The following is a 26,750-nucleotide window of genomic DNA, read 5'->3' as shown; positions in this document are numbered from 1 at the left end:
GGGCAAATGTTGCACTGATCGCGAGTATACATTATTAAGTACCACACGGAGTGCGAAGTGCATTAGCCAGGAGGGTTCCTACTGGAGTAGGACCCTCTGATTTTGCATTCCTAGGTGCATAAGGAAATTGTGTGGGATCTCTGGACGTGGAGGAAGGTTTTGGTAGCATCTTGAAGCGGACCACTTGAGCGCTGCTGTCTGATTGTCAAAGTTCGTATTGGATAAAAAAGGATATAGTCCTGGAGCAGCTGCAGTGGAACAACTGAAGTATAGCTACTGGTTTGGGGCGCCTCACACTTTTCCTGCTGTTTGACATCACAATCAGGGCAGTAGAATCGTGATTCTTTTCTGATTTTTTCCCCTTCTCCATGAAGTGACAGCCAGTGAGGCACTCCGGGTTTACTACATAGGAGGCACAACGCCCAACTCTGGCATTTGCTGCAGTCTGGTATTTCAGGTAGATGCATTCGCACAGCTTCCAGATTAAGTCAGCATGTGTTACTGACCTGTCACTTCACTACTTGTGGAGAATGTAGGCGTTCCAGATGCTTTGCTCCAGGAGATGGCGGAAAATCATTTTATAATATTTGTTTCTGTTGCTTTCTTACTGCAGGATAAAAAGTAACCGCCTGGTCAGCTCTGTCCACACCACCCATGGTGCTGTTGTAGTCCACCACGACCTGAGGTTTTTGCAATTTCTTTTCCTCTCATTCTGGCGGTGACAGTCGAGATGTCGTGGACTGTGCTGAGGAGACACACATCTTTTTTGTCACGCCAGCGGAGAGCTAACATTTTCCCCTCTTGCCAAATAAATATGTCCCCAGTTTTCAGCTTATGCTTGGCAAATGCTGATGCCAACTCCCGCCTGTGAGGCCTAATGGTGCCGTAGGCATCAGTCTTATGCTTGATCAGAAACTCAGATAGTTCAAGGGAGTTGTAGAAATTGTCAGTGGTAACACAATCGCCTTTGTCCAGTAGAGGCACAACAAGAGACAGTACAGAGGATGTCGCCCCTCTGTAGTCGCTGAACCTGGGGCTAAACTTGGTGCCTTCTCCCGTATACAAAATAGTGTTCCAAATATATCCGGCTGCCGACTCACATAGCGTGTATGACTTTATGCCAAAGCAGGCCCGCTTGGATGCTATGTATTGGAGCCAACTCAGCCTCCCCTTATAAGCCATCAGACTCTTGCCCACTCTTGTGTCCCTCTGTGGTACATAAGTGGTCCAGAAGTTGTCAAACACCATCTGATAGACTTCCCAGATTTTCTTTAGCTTTGGCGCAGGGTGGATGGACTCCTCGAAGGTGTCGTCGTTGAAATGCAAAAACTTCATAATCAAACTAAAGCGATATTCGGACATCACTGTTTCAAAAAAAAGTTGTTGCCATGATCTTATTGGTGGTCCAAAACCAGTTCTGCAGGGGCTTCCCACCACTCCCTGCAGAATAAGTAGGCCCAAAAACAACTAAATGTCCTGTTTAGTTAGCAGCTCCTATGTCCTGCTCCTCGAAAAGCATCCTTGTGGAGCAGCCAGTTGTTGGGTGGCATAGCGGTTAGTCTCCTCCACTATCTTTTCAATAACCGCGTCCATGAATAAGAGCGGCAGGTAGGCCAGGGGGTTGTGCTCGACTCCTTCTTCAGGCCAGGCTTCCTAATAAAAGGGAAATGCGGGGGGCGGTGGCGGAGCGTGAAAATGGTCTATGGGGCACCAAACATGGACATCACTGACCTCTGTGGTGATGGAGTCACTGTTGCTACCTGGGTCAGATGACAGATCTCCAGGTGCCTCACTGTCACTTGAGTCCACCAGTGACTGCAGATCGCTGTCCTCCAACAGCGCTTCCGCAGTGAGACGCCTTCTGGAGGCTGACGCCATAGCAAATGAGAGGCAGGCAGAGGTCAGTGCAAACGGCAGGCAGAGAGTTGTCAAATCCAGGCAGAGGTCAGTACAGGCAGCAGGCAAAGAATAGTCAAAATATAGGGAAAAATCAGCAACAATAAATCAAAGTCCAGGCAAAAATCAGTGCAGGCAGTAGGCAGAGAGAATAGTCAAAGTCTTGTCAAAAATCGGTAAAAGGTAGACAGAAAAATAGATCAGCAACTTACACAGATCAAAGCACTTAGCTCAGCCGCAGCCAGGAGGCAAATGGCAACATTGCATTGGATACAAATCCCCTTGTATAGTGCTAATTTGGGCCAATCAGATCATTTAAATTTTTCCCCCTCCCTCCACCGTGACCCCCACGCCACCCCCAGACATCACGCCGCACCGCTGCATCACCGCCGCTCCGCAAACCTCATTGGCTGCCTGGTCCCCGGAAGATCAGAGAGGCATTGGGGATTCCAACGGTCAGGGGATAAGCCTGGGTCCCACTGATAAGCGCTGATTGCACACAGGACCCTGAAAGAGAACACGGAGTGAGGTGGGCTGGACAGGGTGTTAGGGGAAAATTCCGTATAATAAACAGCCTGGGGCTACACACCAAAATACAGCGATATATAGCTATAGGTTTTTCTCATGCTGAAACCAGGCTATTTATCGTAAAAGTGGGTATCCTGAATTACTTACTGCATTCTACTATATAATCGGAGTAGGGCCTCATTTTCTCCCATTCTAGATCTCAATTAGTAACAGCAATTGCAGCAATTGTTCTTTGTGCAGGTTTGTTTAATGATGGCCATACATCTAGAGATTTGCGGCCGGTCAACCATCCAATTCCAAAATTATGTACTGCAAATAAATGAAGCCACAAGCATGCCTGACTGACGATTCAACCAATTTTTGCAGTGATGCAGGTCGAGGTACGAGGCCAATTCCGAGAGATTTCATGCTAAAATCAATAGGGAATCAACCTGCAGTGTATGGGCAGCCAACATATCTCTCTGATCAGATTCTATTACAGAGATCTGTCTCTTGGTTGAATGTACCCATAGATCAGAGGCGCTCAAACCTATTGCTTGGCCCACTGAGTTGTGCTCCCATTTTTGCCTGAGGAAGCGGGGTCTTGCCCACGAAACGCGTTGCATTTGTGGAGTTGAATAAATTATTTGTCAATTCTGTTTTATCGAGACTCGAGTGAGTTTTCTTTTTTGTAAGAGGGAGGTAAATCCACCCTAACATCCCCCTCTGCTTTTAAGCGGTTTTTAAAACGTTTTACTCTACTCTGGCGCCTCTGCATACCGAGTTTTTGCTGACCATAGATCACTAAGTTGACCATCTGCTGTTAATGGGTAGGATGGAGGCACCCAATGTGTGTTCTATTTAAAGTATTGTAAAATACAAATAAAAAATTATATAATAAAAAGAGAGGTAATGGTGCTTACCTCTCCAGAAGATATAGACACCAGTTCAACTGGGAAAAAGTTTTTTATTCAAAAAGCAATCTGACAACGCGTTTCATAGGTCATGGCCCGCTTCCTTAGGTCAATACAAAATGCCTTGATAGCATAAGGGATAAAGTGTAGGCGCCTCTAATCTAGATCTCCATCCTACCCACTACCAGTCAGACCTATGGAGGTAATAGCTTTGCAGTTTTTCTGGAAAGTCTATCGTACTATAGGAGATTGACCATCCAGTATCCAGCAGGACCTGGAGTACCGAGCAGGGACGGTTAATTCCCTGCAGGCCTATACGGTGGTTACAGGAACTGCAACTCACCTTTGTGAGTATATATCTGTATAATTGTATCCTCCCTATACCTGATAATACTGCACCATTGGGCTCCCAGTCTCTCCCTACTTCTCACCTAGCTATGGCCCTTACAAGAATCCCCAAAGCAAAAAATCCTATATACAGTACATTTGCTTTTAAGACTGAGAACTTGGTGAATCTAGTCAAATTCTACTGTAGCTGTAGACTTGAAGGGCAGTGATCATCTGTAGGAACCCTCTGAACCAGAGATTCCATGTCCTTCATGCAGTTTGCCCTCATCTCATCAGTAACCTTTTTCTGGGCTTCTATGGGCTCGATTCACAAAGCTGTGCTAACCCAGTTAGAGACTTTAGGCGTGATAATCATTGCACCACGCTGGTGAAAAGCCAGTTTAGGCGTGATAAGTTTAGATCGTGCGCAAAGTCCAGCACGCAAAGCATCGCCATTAAACTATGCGAAGTGCACCAGACTTTGCTAGCGCAAAACTTTTGATCAGCTGTGCACTGCGGTGCTAACCCAGTTGGTGCTTAAACTTATCACGCCTAAACTGAGTTTAGGCATGTTAAAGGGCTTTTCACCAGCGTGCTAACTGTTAGCACCTTTTTGTGAATCAGGCTCTATGACTGTCATGGCATTTTCCATGTATTCTTTTAGGTCGGCTATCAAACTGCCAAGCTAACGATTCCTTCCCAAGTTGTGTAACCAGCTTGGAAGTTGCAGCCTCTTGCTCTTCGTGTAAAAGGGTTTTGCACTTTTCTAATAAACCTCTACTGATACTCCCAGTCTCTGCTGCTTGAAAAATACAACATTTGGCTAAAGTCAAATTTTCAGACAGGAAGAGGCTGGCTTTCTGCAATGTTCCCCCCAATCACTCTTTCACTTTACGCCCGTTAAGGGGAGTGTGTGGAACAGGGTAGAGGGGGTGATTAGAGAAAGCATATTGCCACAAGCCTCTTCTGGTCTAAAAATGGGACTCAAACCAAAAGTCACATTTTTCAGGGTGTGACTACGGCAAGCAGGGGAACAAAGAGAAACGGACACCGCACAGAGCTATGCGGATCCAGCATGAACAAACCTCTGTGCTTACCTTAGGTATCTTTGCCTCAGGTCAGGTATACTTTAAAGGACAACTTTAGGGAGAGGTATAAGAAGGCTGCCATATTTATTCCTCCTTAAGCAATACCAGTTTCCTGGCAGTCCTGCTAATGTCTTTGGATGCAATAGTGTCTGAATAACACCAGAAACAGTAATATTATAATTGGGATACTGTCTTTTTTTTGTAGGAGAAAGACTGAAAAACCTTTTGTCCTTTTTTGATGGGATCCACCTCACTTCAAAACAACTCACTTTATTTGTAGAATGAGGAGCACCCTGCAGAGACCTCCTTTTTAAGAATTTTGTAATTGTGTCAATAAAGATTTTGGATATTTTTGTACCACAAGACCCACAAGACGTTGTGCTTTATGTTTATACTATAGTCCTTTCTACAAATAAAGTAACACCAGAAACAAGCATGCAGCTAATCTTGTCAGTTCCAACATTAATGTCGGAAACACCTGGTCTGCTGCATGCTTGTTCAGGGTCTATGGCTAAAAGTATTAGAGACCGAGGATCAGCAGGACAGCCAGGCAACTGGTATTGCACAAAAGGGAAAAAAAAAAGGCAGCCTCCCTACAGTTGTCATTTAATAATAATGAATTACGCAACATGAGAGCAACAGAAATTTACTGTGCACAAAGCTTGACTTTTGACAGAGAGACTCTTTTTGGTTGTTTCAAACTTCTGCTCTTTAAATCTGCTTTTTAACTCCATTTAAATTGCAGCCACTTGAGCTCACTAAGTCGGTGAAGAAGCCAGACTGAATAGTTTTGATTAATTTCAGGAGAAAAATCAATTTCAAAATTTAACTGCGGTGCTGGAAAATATCAATAGAGCTGATGGCGGAGATGGTGTTTTACTGCATCAAGCCTTACAATATCATGCAGAGCGGCGGGTTTCAATTGACTTACAGCATACGTATTCCTACTCAAAATCAGTCTGTAATTGAACAGACACATCTGAAGGATCACAAGCCTCAAACAATTCAACCAAACAATCTGACATTTTGCATTTAGTTGAATCACTAGGATTGATTGGGCTAGAGGTAACTATAGTTGGTGAACTGTTATAGTCTTTATGTATATGTTACGGCCAGAACCTGAAGTTTGGCCACTTCGCGTTCTGGCTGGCCAATGTGCGAAGTGGCCGCTGCGCTGCAGCCAGTGTTAGAAATGAAATAATTCCTGTTAAGATGAATGTATTTTCCGTCCGTCTCACTGCGGCCAAATGTATGAAAAGTTAGTTTAATTGAATGAAATAAACCCGGCGGCTAATGTAGCAGAATGAAGCCGCCGGGCTTCAGCTCTCTCTCCACCCCCTTGCCTCTCTCTCTCTCTCTCCTACTGGCAGCCGACGGGGACCGCGCATGTCCCCGAGAGTCGTTCGTCGCGCCAGGGAAGCAGAACGGGGAGTCTGCAGACATTGCTTCTGCCAGCACCCGCTCTGCAAGAACAGCAGGATTCCATGACACAACGATCGACTCTCGGGGACACGCGTGTCCCACAGCTGCCAGTAGGAGAGAGAGAGGCAAGGGGGAGGAGAGAGAGCTGAGGCCCAATGGCTTCATTCTGCTACATTTGCCGCCGGCTTCATTTCAATCAATTAAACTAATTTAGCTAGACTTCCAGGCCTAAAAGGGAGCCGACATGCTGAGTCTAAACAGAGTTGTATTTTAAAAAAAAAAAATAAAAAAAAATACAGTAGTAATATATAAAGAGTATTCTTTTTCAAAATAAACTAGCTTATTACGTATTTGTAGTAGTTATGTTAACCATGTTAATTAACATAGTAGCAGCCATGCTGGTTAGGTATCGTGGTCGCGATATTTCACAGCAGCATCCGGCATTTAAAGGAGTGTACGTTGCTATGGAAGCAGAATGCGTACCAAAGTAAGGCATGCTAAGCAGCACGACCGAGCGTAGCGTGCATAGCGGGTGCAAGTTGTTTTTTTTAACTAAGTGCTGCTAGAGCAGCGCATCATAGTGAATCAGCCCCTAAATGTGCTATTAACCATAAGTGTTTCCACTGCCATCTTTGTCACCCTTGGTGGAGATATGTCTTCACTTCTTGCTCTCTGTTAAGGCCCATACACACAAGAGTACAAATGTCTCTACAGACACGTGTTGCGCGACGGTTCGTTCATGTGGACACGGCAAGCGACAGAGACAGTCTGCAGACACAGCCACATCAGAGCGATTAAACTGTTGAATCGCTCACGGGTTTTGCCGTGCGAACCTTAGCGAAGTCTGTCGTTGTCCTCACGTGTGTAAAGAAGTCTTCTGCAGACAGTAAAGTCGCTCTCAACAGACATCCGGTTGTCGGCTCTATCTGTCATGGACAACTTCCGCCGTGTCTTCGCCCTTTCTGTTGTCGCATGTGTACAAGTGTCACGAGCACAAATTATCGCTGCCATTAATCAGTTGATGTCTCGTCTGTATGTCGCTGCTCACAGCTACAGACATTTGTACTTCGTGTGTATGGGCCTTAAGTCTGTCATGAGACTGTCCGAGAACATCCACAAACTTGATCTCCATCTCCTCCCTGATGCTCTGCAACTACCGTGCTCTCTGTCCTCGCACTCTAACCCTGAGACAGCAATCAGTCACATCTACAAAACAATCTTGAGTTTGGCTGCCCCAATGATAAATGCCCAACCTCACTGCACCAGCTGGCATCACTAGCTGACTGGACCAATTAAACAACAAAGAAGGTGATCTAACGTGGCAGAGTGGTGCAGGGTAAAGGGTGAAATTGTAGAACATTTGCTGCCAATCAGATTACACAGTTCATTGTACATAGGTATTGACCTCATATTTAGTATATTAATGTCTCCGATGTGAAATTAAGCATATTATCCAGGTCTCCTCCAGGTTACCTGCGCAGGCTTTATCGGGTGGACAAACCAGCCACTTTCTTTGGATGGAATGCTCCAACAACAGCATGCTGAGGCCACTCTGCAACAGGGCTGTGGAGTGGGTAGTGGAGGAGTCGGAGAAATTTGTGGGTACCTGGAGTCGGTGTTGGATGAGTTTTGTACCAATTTTACAGCCCTAAGTATTAGACTAATAAGCCAGAGTTGTACAGTTCTGATACAGTTCTGTATAATGCCTGAAGAAGAAACTTAACATTTCAAAAGCTTGCAGTAAACCATGTACAGTTAGTCATCAAAGGTATCACCGGAATCAATGCTTATTGGTGTGAAGTCTGCATTTCTGCTTCTCAACTAACACCAAACCACACTTCACTTGCTTCAGTCAAGGAGTCAGAGCAATTTTAGGTACCTGGATGATTTCAGTATCAAGTCCACAGCCCTGGTTTGCAACCTAATTGGCAGCAAATGTGTCATTAAACCGGCGCATGCTGGGGAACTGTTGCTACGGATGTACCCTCGAAGTTAGCCATTGAGCTGATACTTGGACATTCCTAGTAACTTGTGGCGGTCTCCCATGCATACAGCCTGTCAGACGACAAAAAAGCCAGTACTGGTGGTGTGTTTGTGGTGGATGAGTGGCATATGTGGTGAGTTCAAAGATAGGGAGTGCTCCACAGCAGCTGGTTTTAATTAATTTTAAAGCAAACATGAAGCAAAAAAGAATTATGATATAATTACATGTATCTGTAGTACGGATAATTAATAGAACATTAGTAGCAAAGAAAAGTGTCATTTTTATTTTCAGTTATATAGCTTTTTTTTTTTATAACATTGCATCATGCTGTTATATTTGCAGTTTACAAAGCACAGTATTTTAATCTATAAAACAAAGCAGAATGAATGACTCTTTGAACCCCCTGCAGTACAACTTTATCTCAAGCTGTCTCTCACTGTTTCCTAGTTGTTCAATTGTTTAAGAGAACAGGACTGTATTCCACCTAAGTTGGGTCAAACAGTTCAGAGATGCTCTTTTTTTTTAGATAACATAGCATAGAATGTTCTAGGTCTTAGCTGTACTACACATACAATGAATTGTCTCAGTTTATTTTTGCTTAAGGTTTACTTCAAACTGCATAATTTGTACTGCAAACTATTTTTGAGCACTAATACATTTTGATAAGCCCAGGGCTGTGAGTTGTGGTTGTTTACGCCTGTGTAGAAGAAGCCTAAAGGTTTATATCAAATGCTGAAGAAAAGTTATTTTGTAAAAAATGTTGGCTGGTTCCATGAGTCACACTGTTCATGTATGATTTGTGCTTCAATAAAGATTTCTTTGTTTAAAAAAAAAAAAAAAAGCTGAAGGAAATGTTATTGTGCATGCTGCTACCAGAAACAAAGGGGTGAGAAGACTCACCCTGTATCTGACTACTACAGGTAGCCTCCAACTTATAGGACCACTATCACGATTGCTGTCAAAGTTAAGGAGCATGTAAGCACATACAAATGAGAAGTACGTTTCTTCCAGTGTATAACGAGCCATAAATTACTTTTCGGTCAAAGAAGTGTGGAGGTTGGCACTGCAGATGAAGTATTCTTGAGTATGGAGCTGGCAGGATCCACTATACTTCATACAATATGGTGGTGAATGTGTGCTCTGGTGATAGACATAGCAATGCTGTATAAGGGAAGGGAGAGAGAGGAGAGGAGACCGGCACTGCATTCAACTGTTTAATCCATATTGTAACATAGGTGTTGAAAACACGTGACAGTGTAAATCAAAGAACATACCAGTTGCTGGAGTATAGTGGGTAGCGGTGGGTGCTGGGCACTGGAAGCCCCCAGTGCCCAGCACCCACCGCTACCCACTATACTCCAGCAACTGGTATGTTCTTTGATTTACACTGTCACGTGTTTTCAACACCTATGTTACAATATGGATTAAACAGTTGAATGCAGTGCCGGTCTCCTTTCCTCTCTCTCCCTTCCCTTATACATAAATTACTTTTCTCCTATGCTGCTGTCCCTTACAATAGGTAGAAGAAATCTGACAGAACAAACTAGTCCATCTCTTCATGGGGAATAACAAAAATTTGCTTTCCTAAAACAGAAAGAATTTGCGATAATTCAGGTTGGAGTGAGCTCGAGATGTCTCCCAGAGCACCACTGCTGAATATATGCAAATTAACCATTGTACCCTTAGAAGCTAAACACACCTCCAGAACCGCTGGATTGCAATGATGTGTCAGCTTGTTAAATTGTACAGAGCCATAATAATCCAACATGCATACAGACTGTTTCGGATTGTTTGATCCTCATCAGTGCATGGCATGGATTAATTTGGCTATATGGAGTAGGGCTTGTAAACCGAGAGGTACAGACTAACCAGCAAGCTCATGGTGACCCAGAACTCATTGGAGTGTGTAAGGGACTACAATGGTGACCAACCATTGTAGTCCCTTACACACTTCAATGAGTTCTGGGTCACCATGAGCTTGCTGGTTAGTCTGTACTTCATGGGGAATCTGCAGGGTTTTCTTTATTTTCCAAAGCACTTAGTGAATTGCCATTGCACTGTCCAACTTCCAAAGAAGTGTGCAGCGAGCAGGGAGGCTGGCTAGCATATTTGTATACATCCTTTTCAGGGAGTGTCTTTATAAAAAATAAAGGCCATGTTGAGAATCCTCCATAGGGAGATACACTAGTCTAAAACCTGTCGGTTCTGTCAGATTTCTACTACTGACTGTAAGTGACTGTAAGTGACAGCAACATGGGAGAAAATGTATGGCTCATTTTACACTAGTTTACACCCCTAATGACCAGGCAATTTTCCAACTGCAACTTTAACAGTATATTGCTTGGTCATACAACTTGCCACCCAAAGTAATCTTACCTCCTTTTCTTGTCACAAGGAGGGCTTTCTTTTGGTGGTTTCTGACCGGAGGTGCTGCGATCATTAGTTTTTCTTTTTAATTTGAAAATAGTGTTTTGTTTTAATCATCATAGTCCCACTCCCTCCCCCCTTACCCACCCTAAATTTGCCCTGGGCGGCGATCCGCCCACTTCCTCTCCTCTCATAGGGCTTAGATTGTGAGCCGCTCGGAGGGACAGCTAAGTGTCCCTTGTATAGAGCTTCACTAGATCACAGCACTGTACAGAGGTAAACAAAGATTTTTTTTTAAATTGTTTTTTTTTTCCATTAATGGTTTGCCCGCCGCGACTGCAGGCTGGCAAGCTGAAAACGGAACTTCACATCTCTGCAAGGAACGATCCCGCATTCGCGCATGTGCGTTCCCTGCTAAACCCTGGCCAAGTTGGGCCAAGTTCACCCTGCACACAATTTGAATACAAGCAAGTTATAAGCACCAGATGACCATCTGACACTACTAGGTGTCCGGTGACAGGATTCATATTCATAAGCATTATTCCACCAGTATTTAATATAGACATATATAATTCATTCACTAAAAACATAGCCTGGAATATGATGCAGGACCAGCACAGCTTTATTACTTTTCTGTAAGCACCACCTACTCATGCTATGGTGTATGAGTGGAAACTCCCCTGGCCAGAACTAAATCATTGCATAGGACTAATCAGACGGCTAATGACTGAATACCTAACAGCTTGATTAATCATCTCAGGAAATTAATCATTAGTGTTTGATTAGCTTTGTGCAAAGATGCGGTTCTGCCTATGGTTATTTCTGGTCCCAGAGGAGCAAAAAAAAAAACATTTCTAGATTCAAATTACAAACTGATCTCATTAGAAGAGTGAATTGAAATAGTGGTGTGTGCAATATCTTTAAGGGTCATGTGACTCACATTGTTTACCCTAACAAATGGCTCATCACTAGCCTGTAACCCTGTGTATGCTGAAGTGCTAATAAGATTTGTGGAAAGATAATTAGCAGTGCAGATAGAGACTATAAAAATAGTAGGAAAGATTTTAGCAGGGCTGTGGAGTGGGAACAAAAATCATCCAACTTCTCAGTTTATGAAACCATTGACTCCGACTCCAGGTACCCAATATTGCTCTGACTCCTTAGTCTTATACTTACCAGGGCTGTGGAATTGGAATAACAATCATTTGACTCAGTCTCTTCAGTTTATGAAACCTTCAACTACAGGTACCCAAAAATTGCTCCGATTCAAAACAAACAGGGATTAGCAAACTCTGCAACTAGTTTACTATCAGTTTACAAATTAAATGACAGCTTACGCTACCAAAGGTAAGCACAAAGGTGTGTTCTTGTTGGATCCACATACCTCTGTACGTTGTCCGTTCCTCTCTCCATTTCCCCTGTCCCTGTAATCACGTCTTGAAAAATATGACTTTTGGGTAAAGTTAGATTTTTAGATGGGAAGCAATGCAGCAATCTTACCTCCTCTCACCCTCCCCTTAAGGGGAGTGGATGGGGCAGGGAAGATAAAGGAATGGGAGGGTGATAGGAGGGAACATCACATCAAGCCTGCCTCTTCCTGTCTAAACATTTGACTTAGTCACATTTTTTAAGGAGTGATTATGGGGCCCAGGGAAACGAAAAGAGGAATGCACAACACACAGAGTATTGTGGATCCAGCATGAACATACTGCTGTGTTTGCCTTAGGTAGCTTAGCCTTGGATCAGGTGTCCTTTACTCTACCTACAGTTTTAATTTATTGAGTAGTTCAGTAAGCCACAAACCCAAATATTACCTATGTACATCAAATAAGACTTTTCAGTTGAACATTGTCTTATAAAATATAGGTCATATGACCTAAAGCAGCTCAGCTGAAGCAGGCTTTTGGATAGTTGCCGATTGGCTGACTATCAGCATTCTGCAAGGGTAGTGGATACAGATAAAGTGGTGGGGAAGGGAGGTGGTGTAAGCGGTACTCTGCAGCAGTCACGGGAGATGAGCGAGAGGCGGATTCTTATTAAAGAATCGGGGGGTGTACTGGTATTTTCTACTGGCTTTAAAACTCTCAGCGCACAAATTCTGCAGAGATCACCTTACAGGACTAAATATGTCACCACCTGTAATACATTTCAGAATGGAAATCAGGCAAAGGAGAGATTTTACAATCAGCAAACACTGACTAAATAATTTATAAATGAATGCTGTAAAAAAAAAAAAAAAAAAAAAAAAAAAAAGCAGCAATTTTATTACTGTAATTGCATTATGTTTTACTACAGTTCCTCCTTAACCTTGTTTTACCAGTTAAATTAGTGATATGGTTAATTATTCCTGTTTATGATGATTGAGAAGCATAAAACTGTTATGTTGTTCACAGCTTATCTTTTACATTTACAGGCCTACCTTTTTTTTTAATTACAGATTGTTAAGAAATTAGTCATGGTAACCAAAGGTTAGGGCCTAGGGTCCAGCTGTGTATTTTATTTCTCCTTTATTCTCGGATGCAGATACCAGACGATGGTTTGTGCTAATACTACTGTATATATTATGCTCTATATATATTATTTAGGGCTCGTTTCCACCATAGCGAATCCGCATGCGGCGCCGACATGCGGATTCGCTTGGTACATTGAAGTGGCCGGGGCTGTTTCCATATGTGCGGTGTGCGGGAGCGATTTGGCGGCGGGCCAAATCTGCACGACGGGACCCACAGAATTCGCCTGCGTCGGGAATCCATGTGAATCGCCGCTAATGTATTTAATAGGAAAAACGCATGCGTTTTTTACCCGCGATTCGCGTGCGATTTCGCACCTTTTTCAATGTTATTTTGCCCTGGCAGAGTCATGGTTAATTTCGCATAGCACCCTGCCATGCGAAATCGCACGCGAAATCGCGGGTAAAAACGCATGCGGAAACGCATCCGCATGCGTTTTTACAAGCGTCGGGATGCCGGTGAAATCGCGTCGCAACAGTGGAAACGGGCCCTGAAACACACTCAGTACACTGGACCAAAGTTTAAGGCTACTTGCACACTAAGACGTTGCGTTAGGTGCCACGTTAAAGCGGAATATAACCCTGCATTTCAACTTTGCTCTAAAACATTATTTACAGTATATTATATGCAACCAGCATTTTTTTTTTACTAGACCAGCATTGGAAGGGTTACACACAGAGCTTTAAAGTCCCTGGAGATTTTGCAAACGCATCCGAACTTGAGTTAGATACTTTTTGTTTACACAAATGTATCTAAGTGTTTATTGTGACTCATCTCTCTCACTGAGAAGGAGTTGGAGGACAGCCAAAGAGTGTGTAACATTTCTAAATATATACATATAACTAAATAGAATGTAACTATCTGAACGTCTGCACGGAACTTAAAACCTCTGTGTTTAACCCTTCCAATGCTGGTCTAGTAAAAAAAAAATGCTTTTGGCATATAATATGCTGTAAATATTGTTTTAGAGCAAAGTTGAAATGCAGGGTTATATTCCGCTTTAAGGTCGCATAACGTGCACCTAACGCGACGCCTGGTGCTCTTCGTTGTGGACGTCAGAGTGAGCCGCGTTGTGCAGCTCACTCTGGCGTCCGTGACGCCGTGATGCGTACTCTTGTGCGCATGCGGCATCACGTGGTCCCGCCGGCCGCTCCTGGAAGTAAACACTGCACGTCACAACGTGCAGTGAATATTAATTAGCCATGTGCCTGGCCGCTCTCCGCTCCTCCCCAACATGACTGCGCATGTGCAGACAGTCTAACGCGGCTTAAGCCACTCTAACACCGTAGCATGCTGCACTACCTTAAGAACGTGCAGCGTTACATGTAACGCAACGTGGGCTGTGTGAACAGCCCACTTGTGTTACATTGCTGTGCGTTGAGGAGCGTTACAGGCTGCACTAATGTGCGCCTGTAACGTCTTAGTGTGTAAGCAGCCTCAATGTGATTCACGTAATACCTAGTTCAACTGGAACTCACAAAGTCCCTCTATAAAGTTTACCTTGCAAGCATAGCTAAAATTTTAATGTTTTAGCTGAGATATTGCAGCACTATTATGGCTCCAAAATTTCAGCATTGATTTAAGTTGATGAGAGCCCTGGGCTAAGATAACCCTCTAATTCAAGCTCTCTTGTCAATATCATAGAGGCGTCTCTGTTTTGATGGGGTTGAGTCAAATAACCATCTTTACTCGTTTAACTACAATAGCACATTTTAAGTAAATAACTGATGTCTGAAGTGTGTGATACTTGTCTGAGCTCTTACCTAGTTTCCTGCAGATCTCTTCCACCTTTAGCATGGCGTTCTGTACCTCCTCTTGGTTTTTTACAAGCACTTCTACTTCACCTACCACAAAACCAAAATCCGCTTTATCTAAGTCAACCACTACTTTAGTGACTGCGTTTTCCTCAAGAGGTAACTGAAACCTGCGCCTGCATGTCACAAAGCTTGCAAACTCGTTCAGACCAAAGGCTTCAATGCTAGGAGCACATGGTACACCAAGCTCTTCACTAATCTTGTGGATAATCTCATCTTTCTGTGTAACCTCTACATATTGCGTTGAACCTCCAATAAAGCCTGTGGCTCCGCGTTTTGGTGGGTGTTTTAACTCCCAGGTATCGTCCCTTTTTCGTAGCCAAAAGTCAGCTAGAGTCAGAAGCACATCTGGGCTATCATAGTAAGAGTCTCTAAAAGTTACTTTTTCAAGCAGCACGGCCCCGAGTCCATGTAAGGTTTTTTCCACATCTGTTCCTGGAACAAACTTTCTTTCTACTTCAATAGGGCAAGACAATTGTGATGAAGATGCCATTTCTAGGAAAGAGTAAATACATAAAGAACACAGTGTAAGTTGGAATCAACCGTACAAATACCGGTAATGGGTGAGAGAGTGCAAACATTTATAGTATGACGGGCATCTAAAATACTCCTTTATCTTTGGAAGCCGGGAATGTTTGTAGGATGGCCAATAGAACCCCAAACCCGCAGTGCTGGTCATTCAATAAATGAGTATCAGCAGAAAACACCCCACAGAGGAACCCACTAAAACATGCTGAAAATTCCAGCTCTTCTCTAGTCTACCAAAAAGTATTTTCATTGTGAAATGTACCACCAGCAGAGACGTTTTCCTTACTGCCTAGGTGTCATTTTTCACCACAACAGGACATGAGGAAATTCTGCTTAGCAAAGGTACAAAAAAAAACTATGAAAACTATGAATGAATAGTCAGTTCTCATTCCATGTCAGGGTCACATTTTCATAAACTAAGGCCTCTTCCAAGCGGGAGGTTGAAAGTGGTGAATTCACTGCTACCATGCACCGACTGAGTGCTTGCTAGTGCTCAACACAGGCAGTAGAAAGGCAGACATCTCACTTTTTCACATCTGAGCACAGAATTTTTTTTGCTGCTGGGTACCACGTGTTTTTTGCTGCTGGGTACCACGTGTTTTTTGCTGCTGGGTACCACGTGTTTTTTGCTGCTGGGTACCACGTGTTTTTTGCTGCTGGGTACCACGTGTTTTTTGCTGCTGGCTATCTTGCTGACCCTCTGCCTCTAATAGTTTTAGCCATAGACCATGAACAAGCATGCAGCAGATCAGGCGTTTCTGACATTATTGTCAGACCTGACAAGATTAGCTGCATGCTTGTTTCTGGTGTTATTCACACACTACTGCAGCCAAACATATCAGCAGGACTGCCAGGCAACTGGTATTGTTTAAAAGAAAATAAATATGGCAGCCTCCATATTCTCACGTCAGTTGTCGTTTAACCAGTTCCTGGTTTGAGTAAAGTATATCTATGCCACCCTTTATCACATTGAATGGAAACGGGAATGTGTTCCCGAAGCCGATCAAAGTGCCTGTAATCAATCACCGGCATCAGTGAGGTGCCAGTGGTGGTCATGAACAAAGTGAAAGTAAAAATACACACACATCCTATGTACTGTTCACAGTACACAGTAATAAATAGTAAAAATACACCTATATACATTGAATAAAAATAAATAAATCCTATTAACCCCTTACCTCCCCCTATAGTTACCAAGATAAAACACTTGTTAAAAAATCAAAACAAAAAACAGGTGATATTAAAAAAAAAAAAAATTACTTAAATAGATTCCTTAGGGACTTAACTTTTTTAATATGTATGTACGGTATATTATTTTTGCAAATACGGGCTTGTACTTTGTAATATAGTGTAAACGAACAACAAAACTAAAGAATACACCTTTATTTCCAGATACAGTGGCTTGCAAAAGTATTCGGCCCCCTTGAAGTTTTCCACATTTTGTCACATTACTGCCACAAACATGAATCAATGTTATTGGAATTCCACGTGAAAGACCAATACAAAGTGATGTACACGTGAGAAGTGGAATGAAAATCACACATGATTCCAAACATTTTCTACAAATAAATAACTGCAAAGTGGGGTGTGCGTTATTATTCAGCCTCCTGAGTCAATACTTTGTAGAACCACCTTTTGCTGCAATTACAGCTGCCAGTCTTTTAGGGTATGTACCAGCTGCCAGTCTTTTAGGGTCTCTACCAGCTTTGCACATCTAGAGACTGAAATCCTTGCCAATTCTTCTTTACAAAACAGCTCCAACTCAGTCAGATTAGATGGACAGCATTTGTGAATAGCAGTTTTCAGATCTTGCCACAGATTCTCACTTGGATTTAGATCTGGACTTTGACTGGGCCATTCTAACACATGAATATGTTTTGTTTTAAACCTTTCCATTGTTGCCCTGGATTTAGGTTTAGAGTCGTTGTCCTGCTGGAAGGTGAACCTCCACCCCAGTCTCAAGTCTTTTGCAGACTCCAAGAGGTTTTCTTCCAAGATTGCCCTGTATATGGCTCCATCCATCTTCCCATCAACTCTGACTAGCTTCCCTGTCCCTGCTGAAAAGAAGCACCCCCAGAGCATGATGCTGCCACCACCATATTTGACAGTGGGGATGATGTGTTCAGAGTGATGTGCAGTGTAAGTTTTCCACCACACAGAGCGTTTTGCATTTTGGCCAAAACATTCCATTTTGGTCTCATCTGACCAGAGCACCTTCTTCCACATGTTTGCTGTGTCCCTCACATGGCTTATGGCAAACTGCAAACGGGACTTCTTATGCTTTTCTGTTAACAATGGCTTTCTTCTCGCCACTCTTCCATAAAGGCCAACTTTGTGCAGAGCACAACTAATAGTTGTCCTATGGACAGGTTCCCCCACCTGAGCTGTAGATCTCTGCAGCCCATCCAGAGTCACCATGGGCCTCTTGACTGCATTTCTGATTAGCGCTCTCCTTGTTCGGCCTGTGAGTTTAGGTGGATGGCCTTGTCTTGGTGGGTTTCCTTCCATTTCTGAATGATCGCTTGAACAGTGCTCCGTGGGATGTTCAAGGCTTTAGAAACCTTTTTGTAGCCTAAGCCTGCTTTAAATTTCTCAATAACTTTATCCCTGACCTGTCTGGTGTGTTCTTTGGACTTCATGGTGTTGTTGCTCCCAATATTCTCTTAGACAACCTCTGAGGGCCGTCACAGAGCAGCTGTATTTGTACTGACATTATATTACACACAGGTGCACTCTATTTAGTCATTAGCACTCATCAGGCAATGTCTATGGGCAACTGACTGCACTCAGACCAAAAGGGGCAGAATAATTACGCACACCCCACTTTCCAGTTATTTATTTGTAAAAAAATGTTTGGAATCATCTATGATTTTGGTTCCACTTCTCACATGTACATCACTTTGTATTAATCTTTCATGTGGAATTCCAATAAAATTGATTCATGTTTGTGGCAGTTATGTGACAAAATGTGGAAAATTTCAAGAGGGCTGAATACTTTTGCAAGTCACTGTAAATGATGTCGCCATACAATGTACTAGGGACATAATTTAAATGTTGTAATAGCCGAGACAAATGGGCAATTAAAATGTGTGGATTTTATCCACAGTAGCACATTTTATTTTATAACTATAATGGCTGAAATCTGAGAAATTATGAATTTTGAAGGTGAAAATTGCTCTGGTCCATAAAGGGGAACACAACCTGTAGTGGTCAAATGGTTAAAGTGTACCAGAGCCAAGAGATTATAAAAGATTTATACATACCTGGGGATTCCTCGAGCCCCATCTGCACTGATCGCTTCCACGCCGCCGTCCTCCGCCTTTTCCAGCTTCGGTACAGAGTCCCATAACTTCAGCCAGTCGCGGCCAGTCTGCGCAAGAGAAGTACGCCCTCTACGTATCTCTCCGACGGCTGCTATGTAAAGAGCACACTTCTCTTGCGTCAGACTGGCCGAAGTTATGGGACCAGGTAACTGGATAAGGCCGAGGACGGCGGCATGGGAGCGATCCATGCAGATGGGGCTGGAGCAAGCCCCCGGTATGTAAAAATCTTTTAAAATCCCTCAGCTCGGGTTTCCTTTAACCATTTCAGCCCGCGGGGATTTTTCACCTTATGCATCATAGCAATTTCACCTCCCATTCATTCGCTAATAACTTTATCACTACTTATCACAATTTATTGATCTATATCTTGTTTTTTCCGCCACTAATTAGGCTTTCTTTGGGTGGTACAGTTTGCTAAGAATTTTTTTTAATTAATGCATTTTAACATGATTAATAAGAAAGAAAAAAAAAAACGAAAAAAAATTATTTCTCAGTTTTCGGCTTTATAGCTTTAAAATAATCCACGCTACCATAATTAAAACCTATGTATTTTATTTGCCCTGTGCAAATTTTGACAGAGGCGCCAGGCAGGTTAAAATGATCTAAAAACAACTAAAAAGGCGGAGTACAGGTGGATTTACCTCCTGAAATGATGGACATTTGAGATTGTTCAAATCACAAATAATTTATTTTGGCACTCCGGAACGCGTTTCGCAGGTATAACCCGCTTCATCAGGCAAGGAGTACAAGCTCAAAAAGGTCCAATAGTGGCAATGCGCCTCTGTCTTTTTTTTTCTTCTTTTTTTGTTTCAAGTGTATTTTATTTGCCCGTTTGTCTTGGTTATGACACCATTTAAATTTTGTCCCCATCACAATGTATGGCGCCAATATTTTATTTGGAAATAAAGGTGCATTTTTTCCGTTTTTCGTCCATCACTATTTACAAGCTTATAATTTAAATAATGTTCGCAGTATACCCCCTTCAAATGCATATTTAAAAAGTTCAGACCCTTAGGTATCTATTTGTCTTTTTCTTTTTTTTTTTAATTGTAATTTTTTTTTCCATTAAAAATTTTATTTGGGTAATATTTTGGTGTGGGAAATAAACATTTAATTTTTAATGTTATGATATGTGTAAATTGTAATGTAAAAAATATGTAGATGTAGTTTTGAGGTTTTTTTTTCCCTCCTTGTGCTTCTCGCTAACCGGAAGCACAAGAGTACGCGGAAGATTTTACGTGCAGAAAGACTGAAGCCTCTTTTAAAAGCGCTGCGGCTTTTCTGCTGGGGACATGGATCGGTGATTGGGAACCATGTTCTCGTTCACTGATCCCAGGGCTACCAGGGGACAGCACGGGGCTCAATCGTGCGCCGAAGTGCGGCACCGCAGCAGAGCAGCCGCCCGGACATGAGCTTCACGTCCAGGCGGCAGAAATGGTTAAAGAGACTCCGCAATTATCTTGAAATGGTACATTTACCCTGACGCATTAGCAGTGTGGTGGGGTGGAATCACTCACCATAAAATTAAATGCAATAATATCGCTGCGCTCAATATGATAAGAGTACTTGATAAGTGTCCAAGCTGCAAGCAGTGTCCTCTGTATAGGCAGTCCAAACTTTATATGTTCAATGCTGCTGCGCTTTAGCTCCTCACAAACACATCCAGTGGTAGCACATGTAAGGGGAGAAGAAAAAAAGAACAAAAACATAGGGTGTAACGTATGCTCAATTCACCCTTGGTGCCAAACACACACACTTCCAGGAGTAGTGAATAAGCCTCCAGCCGGGATAACCACCACCACTTCCTATAGAGTGGCTGCTCACCCTCAGTATTCTTGTAAACAAGCCCAGCCTTTGGCAGCCATTGCCTCTGCAATAAACATCCTTGAGCCGATATAAAAGTAAACCATAGCGTAATTCCGTTTATTAAGACAATAAAACCCTGCTAACAAATATGCTTACAATGTAACACTTGGATATGAGCATATCATTAGTACATAGCAAGGAAATGAGCAGCGCTACTTAAAAACAGACTAGTGCCTACCTGCAAAAGAGTGCAAGCCCCACTTGTGGGGTCGAATACACACCGAGCATACACATGACCTGTCTACCACTAGAGGAGGATGTTGGTTTCCATTAACAGCTTGCATGCAACCTATTAAGTACTCGTCCCTCCCACTGCGAAGAAGTCAATCCTCCATGGGAGGGGTTTAACACTAACTAAATCCTAACCTATGTATATGCATAGCCTGGGTGCGGCTAATCAAATAAAATTGAAAATGGCGCAAAAGGTGGATCAGCGCAACACCAGGCCGCCTCCGAATGGCCTCCATCAGAGATGCGCTGAGCCCCCCCAGGAACTACAAACGCACCTTGAACCCAAACAGAAGCTCTGCATATACACCAAAAGCATGGCTGTTAAGTGGGAGCAGCTGACCAAAAACAAATTACATTAGTACATAGCAAGGAAATGAGCAGCGCTACTTAAAAACAGACTAGTGCCTACCTGCAAAAGAGTGCAAGCTCAGCGCATCTCTGATGGAGGCCATTCGGAGGCGGCCTGGTGTTGCGCTGATCCACCTTTTGCGCCATTTTCAATTTTATTTGATTAGCCGCACCCAGGCTATGCATATACATAGGTTAGGATTTAGTTAGTGTTAGGCCCCTCCCATGGAGGATTGACTTCTTCGCAGTGGGAGGGACGAGTACTTAATAGGTTGCATGCAAGCTATTACAGGAAACCAACATCCTCCTCCAGTGGTAGACAGGTCATGTGTATGCTCGGTGTGTATTCGACCCCACAAGTGGGGCTTGCACTCTTTTGCAGGTAGGCACTAGTCTGTTTTTAAGTAGCGCTGCTCATTTCCTTGCTATGTACTAATGTAATTCGTTTTTGGTCAGCTGCTCCCACTTAACAGCCATGCTTTTGGTGTATATGCAGAGCTTCTGTTTGGGTACAAGGTGCGTTTGTAGTTCCTGGGAGGGGCTCAGCGCATCTCTGGTGGAGGCCATTCGGAGGCGGCCTGGTGTTGCGCTGATCCACCTTTTGCGCCATTTTCAATTTTCGATTTTATTTGATTAGCCGCACCCAGGCTATGCATATACATAGGTTAGGATTTAGTTAGTGTTAGGCCCCTCCCATGGAGGATTGACTTCTTCGCAGTGGGAGGGACGAGTACTTAATAGGTTGCATGCAAGCTGTTAATGGAAACCAACATCCTCCTCTAGTGGTAGACAGGTCATGTGTATGCTCGGTGTGTATTCGACCCCACAAGTGGGGCTTGCACTCTTTTGCAGGTAGGCACTAGTCTGTTTTTAAGTAGCGCTGCTCATTTCCTTGCTATGTACTAATGTAATTCGTTTTTGGTCAGCTGCTCCCACTTAACAGCCATGCTTTTGGTGTATATGCAGAGCTTCTGTTTGGGTTCAAGGTGCGTTTGTAGTTCCTGGGGGGGCTCAGCGCATCTCTGATGGAGGCCATTCGGAGGCGGCCTGGTGTTGCGCTGATCCACCTTTTGCGCTATGAGCATATCATAGTTGTATACTGCACCAGATCATCAGCGCGTCCGCCGGCTAAGTGTAGCTGCTAGTCTCGCTCCTTCCCAAGTGTGCGTGCATGCGTATGTCCAGGCATGCACATTAACAGTTACAGTGAAGCATACTTTGTATGTACTGTATGAGTCGCACTGCATGTATAAAGCAGAACATGACTTTTACCCTCCATTGTCATCCTATTTTCACAGGCTATGCACCACGGAGTGTCACTGTGAACATAGCCTCAGGCTTGGTGGGAACATACAGTTAATACAGTACAATCAGTTTATAGTAAATCGGAATTGGTCATACATTGTATATACCAGGGCTGTGGAGTCGGAGTCGAGGCAATTTTGGGCACCCGGAGTCGGAGTCGTGGTTTCAGAAACTGAGGAGTCGGAGTTGCATGATTTTTGTACAAAATTAGACTAAGGAGTCGGAGTCGAGGAGTCGGAGTCTGAGCAATTTTGGGTACCCGGAGTCAGAGTTGGAGTCGTGGTTTCAGAAACTGAGAAGTCGGAGTTGGAGTCGGAAGATTTTTGTACCGACTCCAGAGCCCTGGTATATACAGACGCAATTGCTGGGACCTGAGGATTGAGTTTCCTACAACCAGAGATTTACCATAGAGTTTACTATAACAAGATTGTACTGTAATACTCATTTTAACGTTATTATAAATATTTTTCTTAAAGAGACACTGAAGCGAAAAAAAAAATTGATATGATTTGTATGTGTAGTACAGCTAATAAAACATTCGGAGCATAAGTCTAATATTGTTAAGAAACTCCAGTTATCTATGCAAAAGAGCCATTGAGCTCCATGATTTCAAAGTCGCAGAGAGCTCTGTCTTCTAAAGCTTATTATCTGAAGTGTCTGACACTATTGTTTTTTCTTCTGCAGAGGACAGTTCAAAAGTTCACTGGCCTGCTCTGTAAAGTCATTTAGAACGCCGAGTAGTGTGTAAACTGCAAATATTAGAGAATGATGCAATGTTATAAAAAAAAAAAAAACAACAACAATATAACTGAAAATAAAGATATGAGAATATTTTCTTTGCTACTAATGTTCTAGTAATTATCCATACTACACCACCAATTCATTAAATCAATTTTTTTTCATTTCAGTGTCTCTTTAAATCAAGGTTGTTTTCTATTATGTTTTATTTTTGTCAGACTGCATTTGCACACTTTAGCAGTTATCTGCGCAGGTCCTTAATATACATGGCTGAGGCACTTATTATATCATTTGCACATAGAGGAAGTTACTTATAAAACTTTTACAGTTGGCCAGACTTGAGAACAGGTTTGGGAAACACTGCATTAAATCAAACTTGAAGTGCGGGGACAGTGAAAGCTGCCATAGCTAAATTCTGTTTTACGAAATGCTACTTGTCTGGCTATCCTGCTGACACCCTGCCTCTGTCTTCTGAGACACTGACGCAGAACTCCCAAAACCCCCAGAATACCATGTTTACAAAGTATCCAAAATTCCAAAATGTTACAGTCCACAACAGGTAAAACATACATTGGAGCAATATAGTAAAGGTGGCCTCCCTGGGAAACATTGTTTAATGATTTGAATTTCAGATGTAATGACATTAAAGAGGAACTCCAGTGAAAATAATGTAATAAAAAAAGTGCTTATTTTTTATAATAAATATGTGATTCTAATTATAATTATTATGTGATTATAATATTATAAATGATTTAGTCAGTGTTTGCTCATTGTACGATCTTTCCTGTCCCTGATTTACATTCTGACATTTATCACTTGGTGACATTTTTACTGCTGGCAGGTGATGTCACTAGAAGATACTGCTTTTTTGGCAGTCGTAAGCAGCTGTTATTTCCCACAATGCAACAAGGGCCCCACAGTGTGATGTCAGTACCTCAGTGCTGTGAAGTGCTAACATCACACTGTGGGAGGGGTTTCACCACAATATCAGCCATACAGAGCCCCCTGATGATCCGTTTGAGAAAAGGAAAAGATTTCTCATGGGAAAGGGGGTATCAGCTACTGATTGGGATGAAGTTCAATTCTTGGTCACAGTTTCTCTTTAAAGGGAACCTAAACTGAGAAGGATATGGATTTTTCCTATTAAAATAATGCCAGTTGCCTGACTCTCCTGCTGATCCTGTGTCTAATACTTTTAGCCACCGCCCCTGAACAAGCATGCAGATCAGGTGCTCTGACTGAAGTCAGACTGGATTAGCTGCATGCTTGTTTCAGGTCTGTGATTCAGCCACTACTGCATCCAAAGAGATCAACAGGACTGCCAGGCAACTGGTATTGATTAAAAGGAAACATCCATATCCCTCTCAGTGTAGGTTCCCTTTGAGTTGTGTACATGATGATGGAGGGAGAAGGAGCATCTCTACTGCAATTATCAGATACTGGTTATAGTGATACAGATGATTAGAGAGACTATGGGCTTTTACGCACAAACTACACAATTTAATGTGATCTGACTCCAATAAGCAGGGTATCAGTGAAGCACTTATCGATACTTTGCTATTTTGTGCACAGGACTATCTTCTTCAGTGATTTGCTACATCGCCCCCATCAGTCACTTAACCCTAGCCTATCCCATCCAATGTTGACATAGATGAGAAAAAACAAGTAGGGAATTGCTTATGGGGGTAAAGTACAGTGGGAATTTTGGATGTCCCATGACCACTACTGTAGCTTTGAAGGTCCTATAGGTATCTTGAAACTGATGGCTTAATGGAGCTCTGATTAACCACTTCTCTACCACGGGGTTTTTCACCTAGAAACCACAGCAATTTTCACATTTAAGGGAGGCAAGGGTTAATGGGCTTAATGGGGGTATAATTTATTTTAAAAAAACCTCACTGATGCTGATCAGTCACTAATGCTGTGTTAGTTATCTGAGATCCTCTCACGAGTGATCTCAGTAACTGTAACAGCATAGTGACTGATACAATGTTTACACACATTCTGCATGAATAAGCACTGTCATTGGCTTTGTGAACACATGTTCACATCAGCCAATCACAGACCAGCGGGTGCCCGACGCGTATGCACGTCCGCGTGCACGCGAACGCGGACGCGAAAGCGATCGCGCACAGCAGGAAAATAAACAGGAGTTGCCTATCTACGCCCCTGTGACTCAGGTGAATTTTAAAGGGGCGTAGATAAGCGTGGCAGAGGTTGTTAAGTGGTTCCTAAAACGGCAAAGGTGGCAGAAAGACAGTCCCTCAGAATGACACAAATGGTGCAAGGGCACCCCATTTCTCTGGGGTTAAAAATGAAAAACTACTGCCTTGTGGGAAGAGGAATCCTGATAGAGATAAAAACCCTCACAAAAAATAAGGCATGCCCAAAGGCTACAAGGAGGCAGTCCCTCCAGTGAGCTAAGGGACTGCAGACTCATTTACATCCCTGAAAAAGGAAACCAGACTGAGAATCTAGACAATTTTTGGTTTGAAAACTGTGAGAAGAATTTGGAATATAAGGACACTGAGACAAACTAAGAAAATGAAACAAGCTTGCTCTGGGATGATACATTAGAGGCTTGATACCTTAGGCTTGAGCAAGGTGAGCTGCAAAGACTTCGGAGAATTGAAGGCCTGGTTTCCACTTGCGCGTTGTGTCCGATTTTTCTCTCAATTTTTCTCTCAATTAATCTCAATTAGTTGCAAAATCAATTCGCATTGATTTTGCAACTAATGATAGTGAATGGGGCTGTTTTCAATAAATGTGAATTTTCGTATGCGTGAAAACATCTGAGGTCCTGTATCATTTTTTTGGACATTGCGTACAAAACTTTGTATAGGCAATGCAAACTTTCACGTTATTTGCCCAAAAATTCACATTAGATCCATGGTTACAGGAAGTTGTCAGCAGTCATGACTAAGCTGTTACTAGGCAGATTATGTTATATTTAAACTAATTCGCATAAAGGACACGTAAAAATTTACATGCAAATTTTCACCAATCAGAAAAATCTTATACAATTTTTTGCAGGTGAAAATGTCATGCTAAAGTGGAAATGTAGCCTGAAGATACAAAAAGGGATAATCTTTCTCTGTTATAGCAATGAGGAAGAAAAAGAACACCTCGAAGGTGCTAGAGTTCTTCTAAGTAAGATCACAAAAAAGAGCCTGATTGAATGGAAGTCTATCTCAGGTAGGATCATAACAACTCACTTCAAAACAAGTATCAGAAATATAACAGTATGCCCATGTTATGCCTGGAAAACCTCAACTGCTGAAGGGATCTTGCGATAGTGGCGCCATCTTTCCTAACAAAAGGTGTCACAAGATAACTTGGGTTCCACCAGATGGCACAACAACAAATCAGATAGCTCACATAGCCATAGCTAGGAAACGTAGGCGATCTCTGTAATGCCACACCTACACGTAGCGAGCCGCCGGATCGCCTCTTCGGCATCCCCGCGCGGATTCGATCCGCCCTCGTCCCCGCAGCTTATCTTCCTCTCGATTCCCTGCCATTGTCCCCTCATGGGGAACGAGCAGGGAATCGGCGGTGGCGAGATCCGACCTGTCGGATCTT

The 26,750-nt window shown here is 42.9% G+C and overlaps 1 protein-coding gene across 3 annotated transcripts in view; it reads right to left on the bottom strand.

Annotated features, from left to right (window-relative positions):
• Positions 1-26,750, bottom strand: part of THTPA (thiamine triphosphatase) — a 47,695-nt gene that overhangs the window by 8,497 nt on the left and 12,448 nt on the right. For 2 of the 3 annotated variants that reach the window (XM_068242224.1, XM_068242231.1), the window contains exon 2: positions 14,779-15,324. In XM_068242224.1, coding sequence (XP_068098325.1) covers positions 14,779-15,324 — 546 coding nt within the window. Of the gene's footprint in view, positions 1-14,778; positions 15,325-20,197; positions 20,694-26,750 lie in introns of those variants that run through there. The other variant, XM_068242238.1, reaches the window with a different exon arrangement.

The sequence above is a fragment of the Hyperolius riggenbachi genome, chromosome 1 (assembly GCF_040937935.1).
Source record: "Hyperolius riggenbachi isolate aHypRig1 chromosome 1, aHypRig1.pri, whole genome shotgun sequence".
In the NCBI taxonomy this organism is placed as follows: Eukaryota; Metazoa; Chordata; class Amphibia; order Anura; family Hyperoliidae; genus Hyperolius; species Hyperolius riggenbachi.
This window is presented reverse-complemented; position numbering and strand designations above follow the sequence as displayed.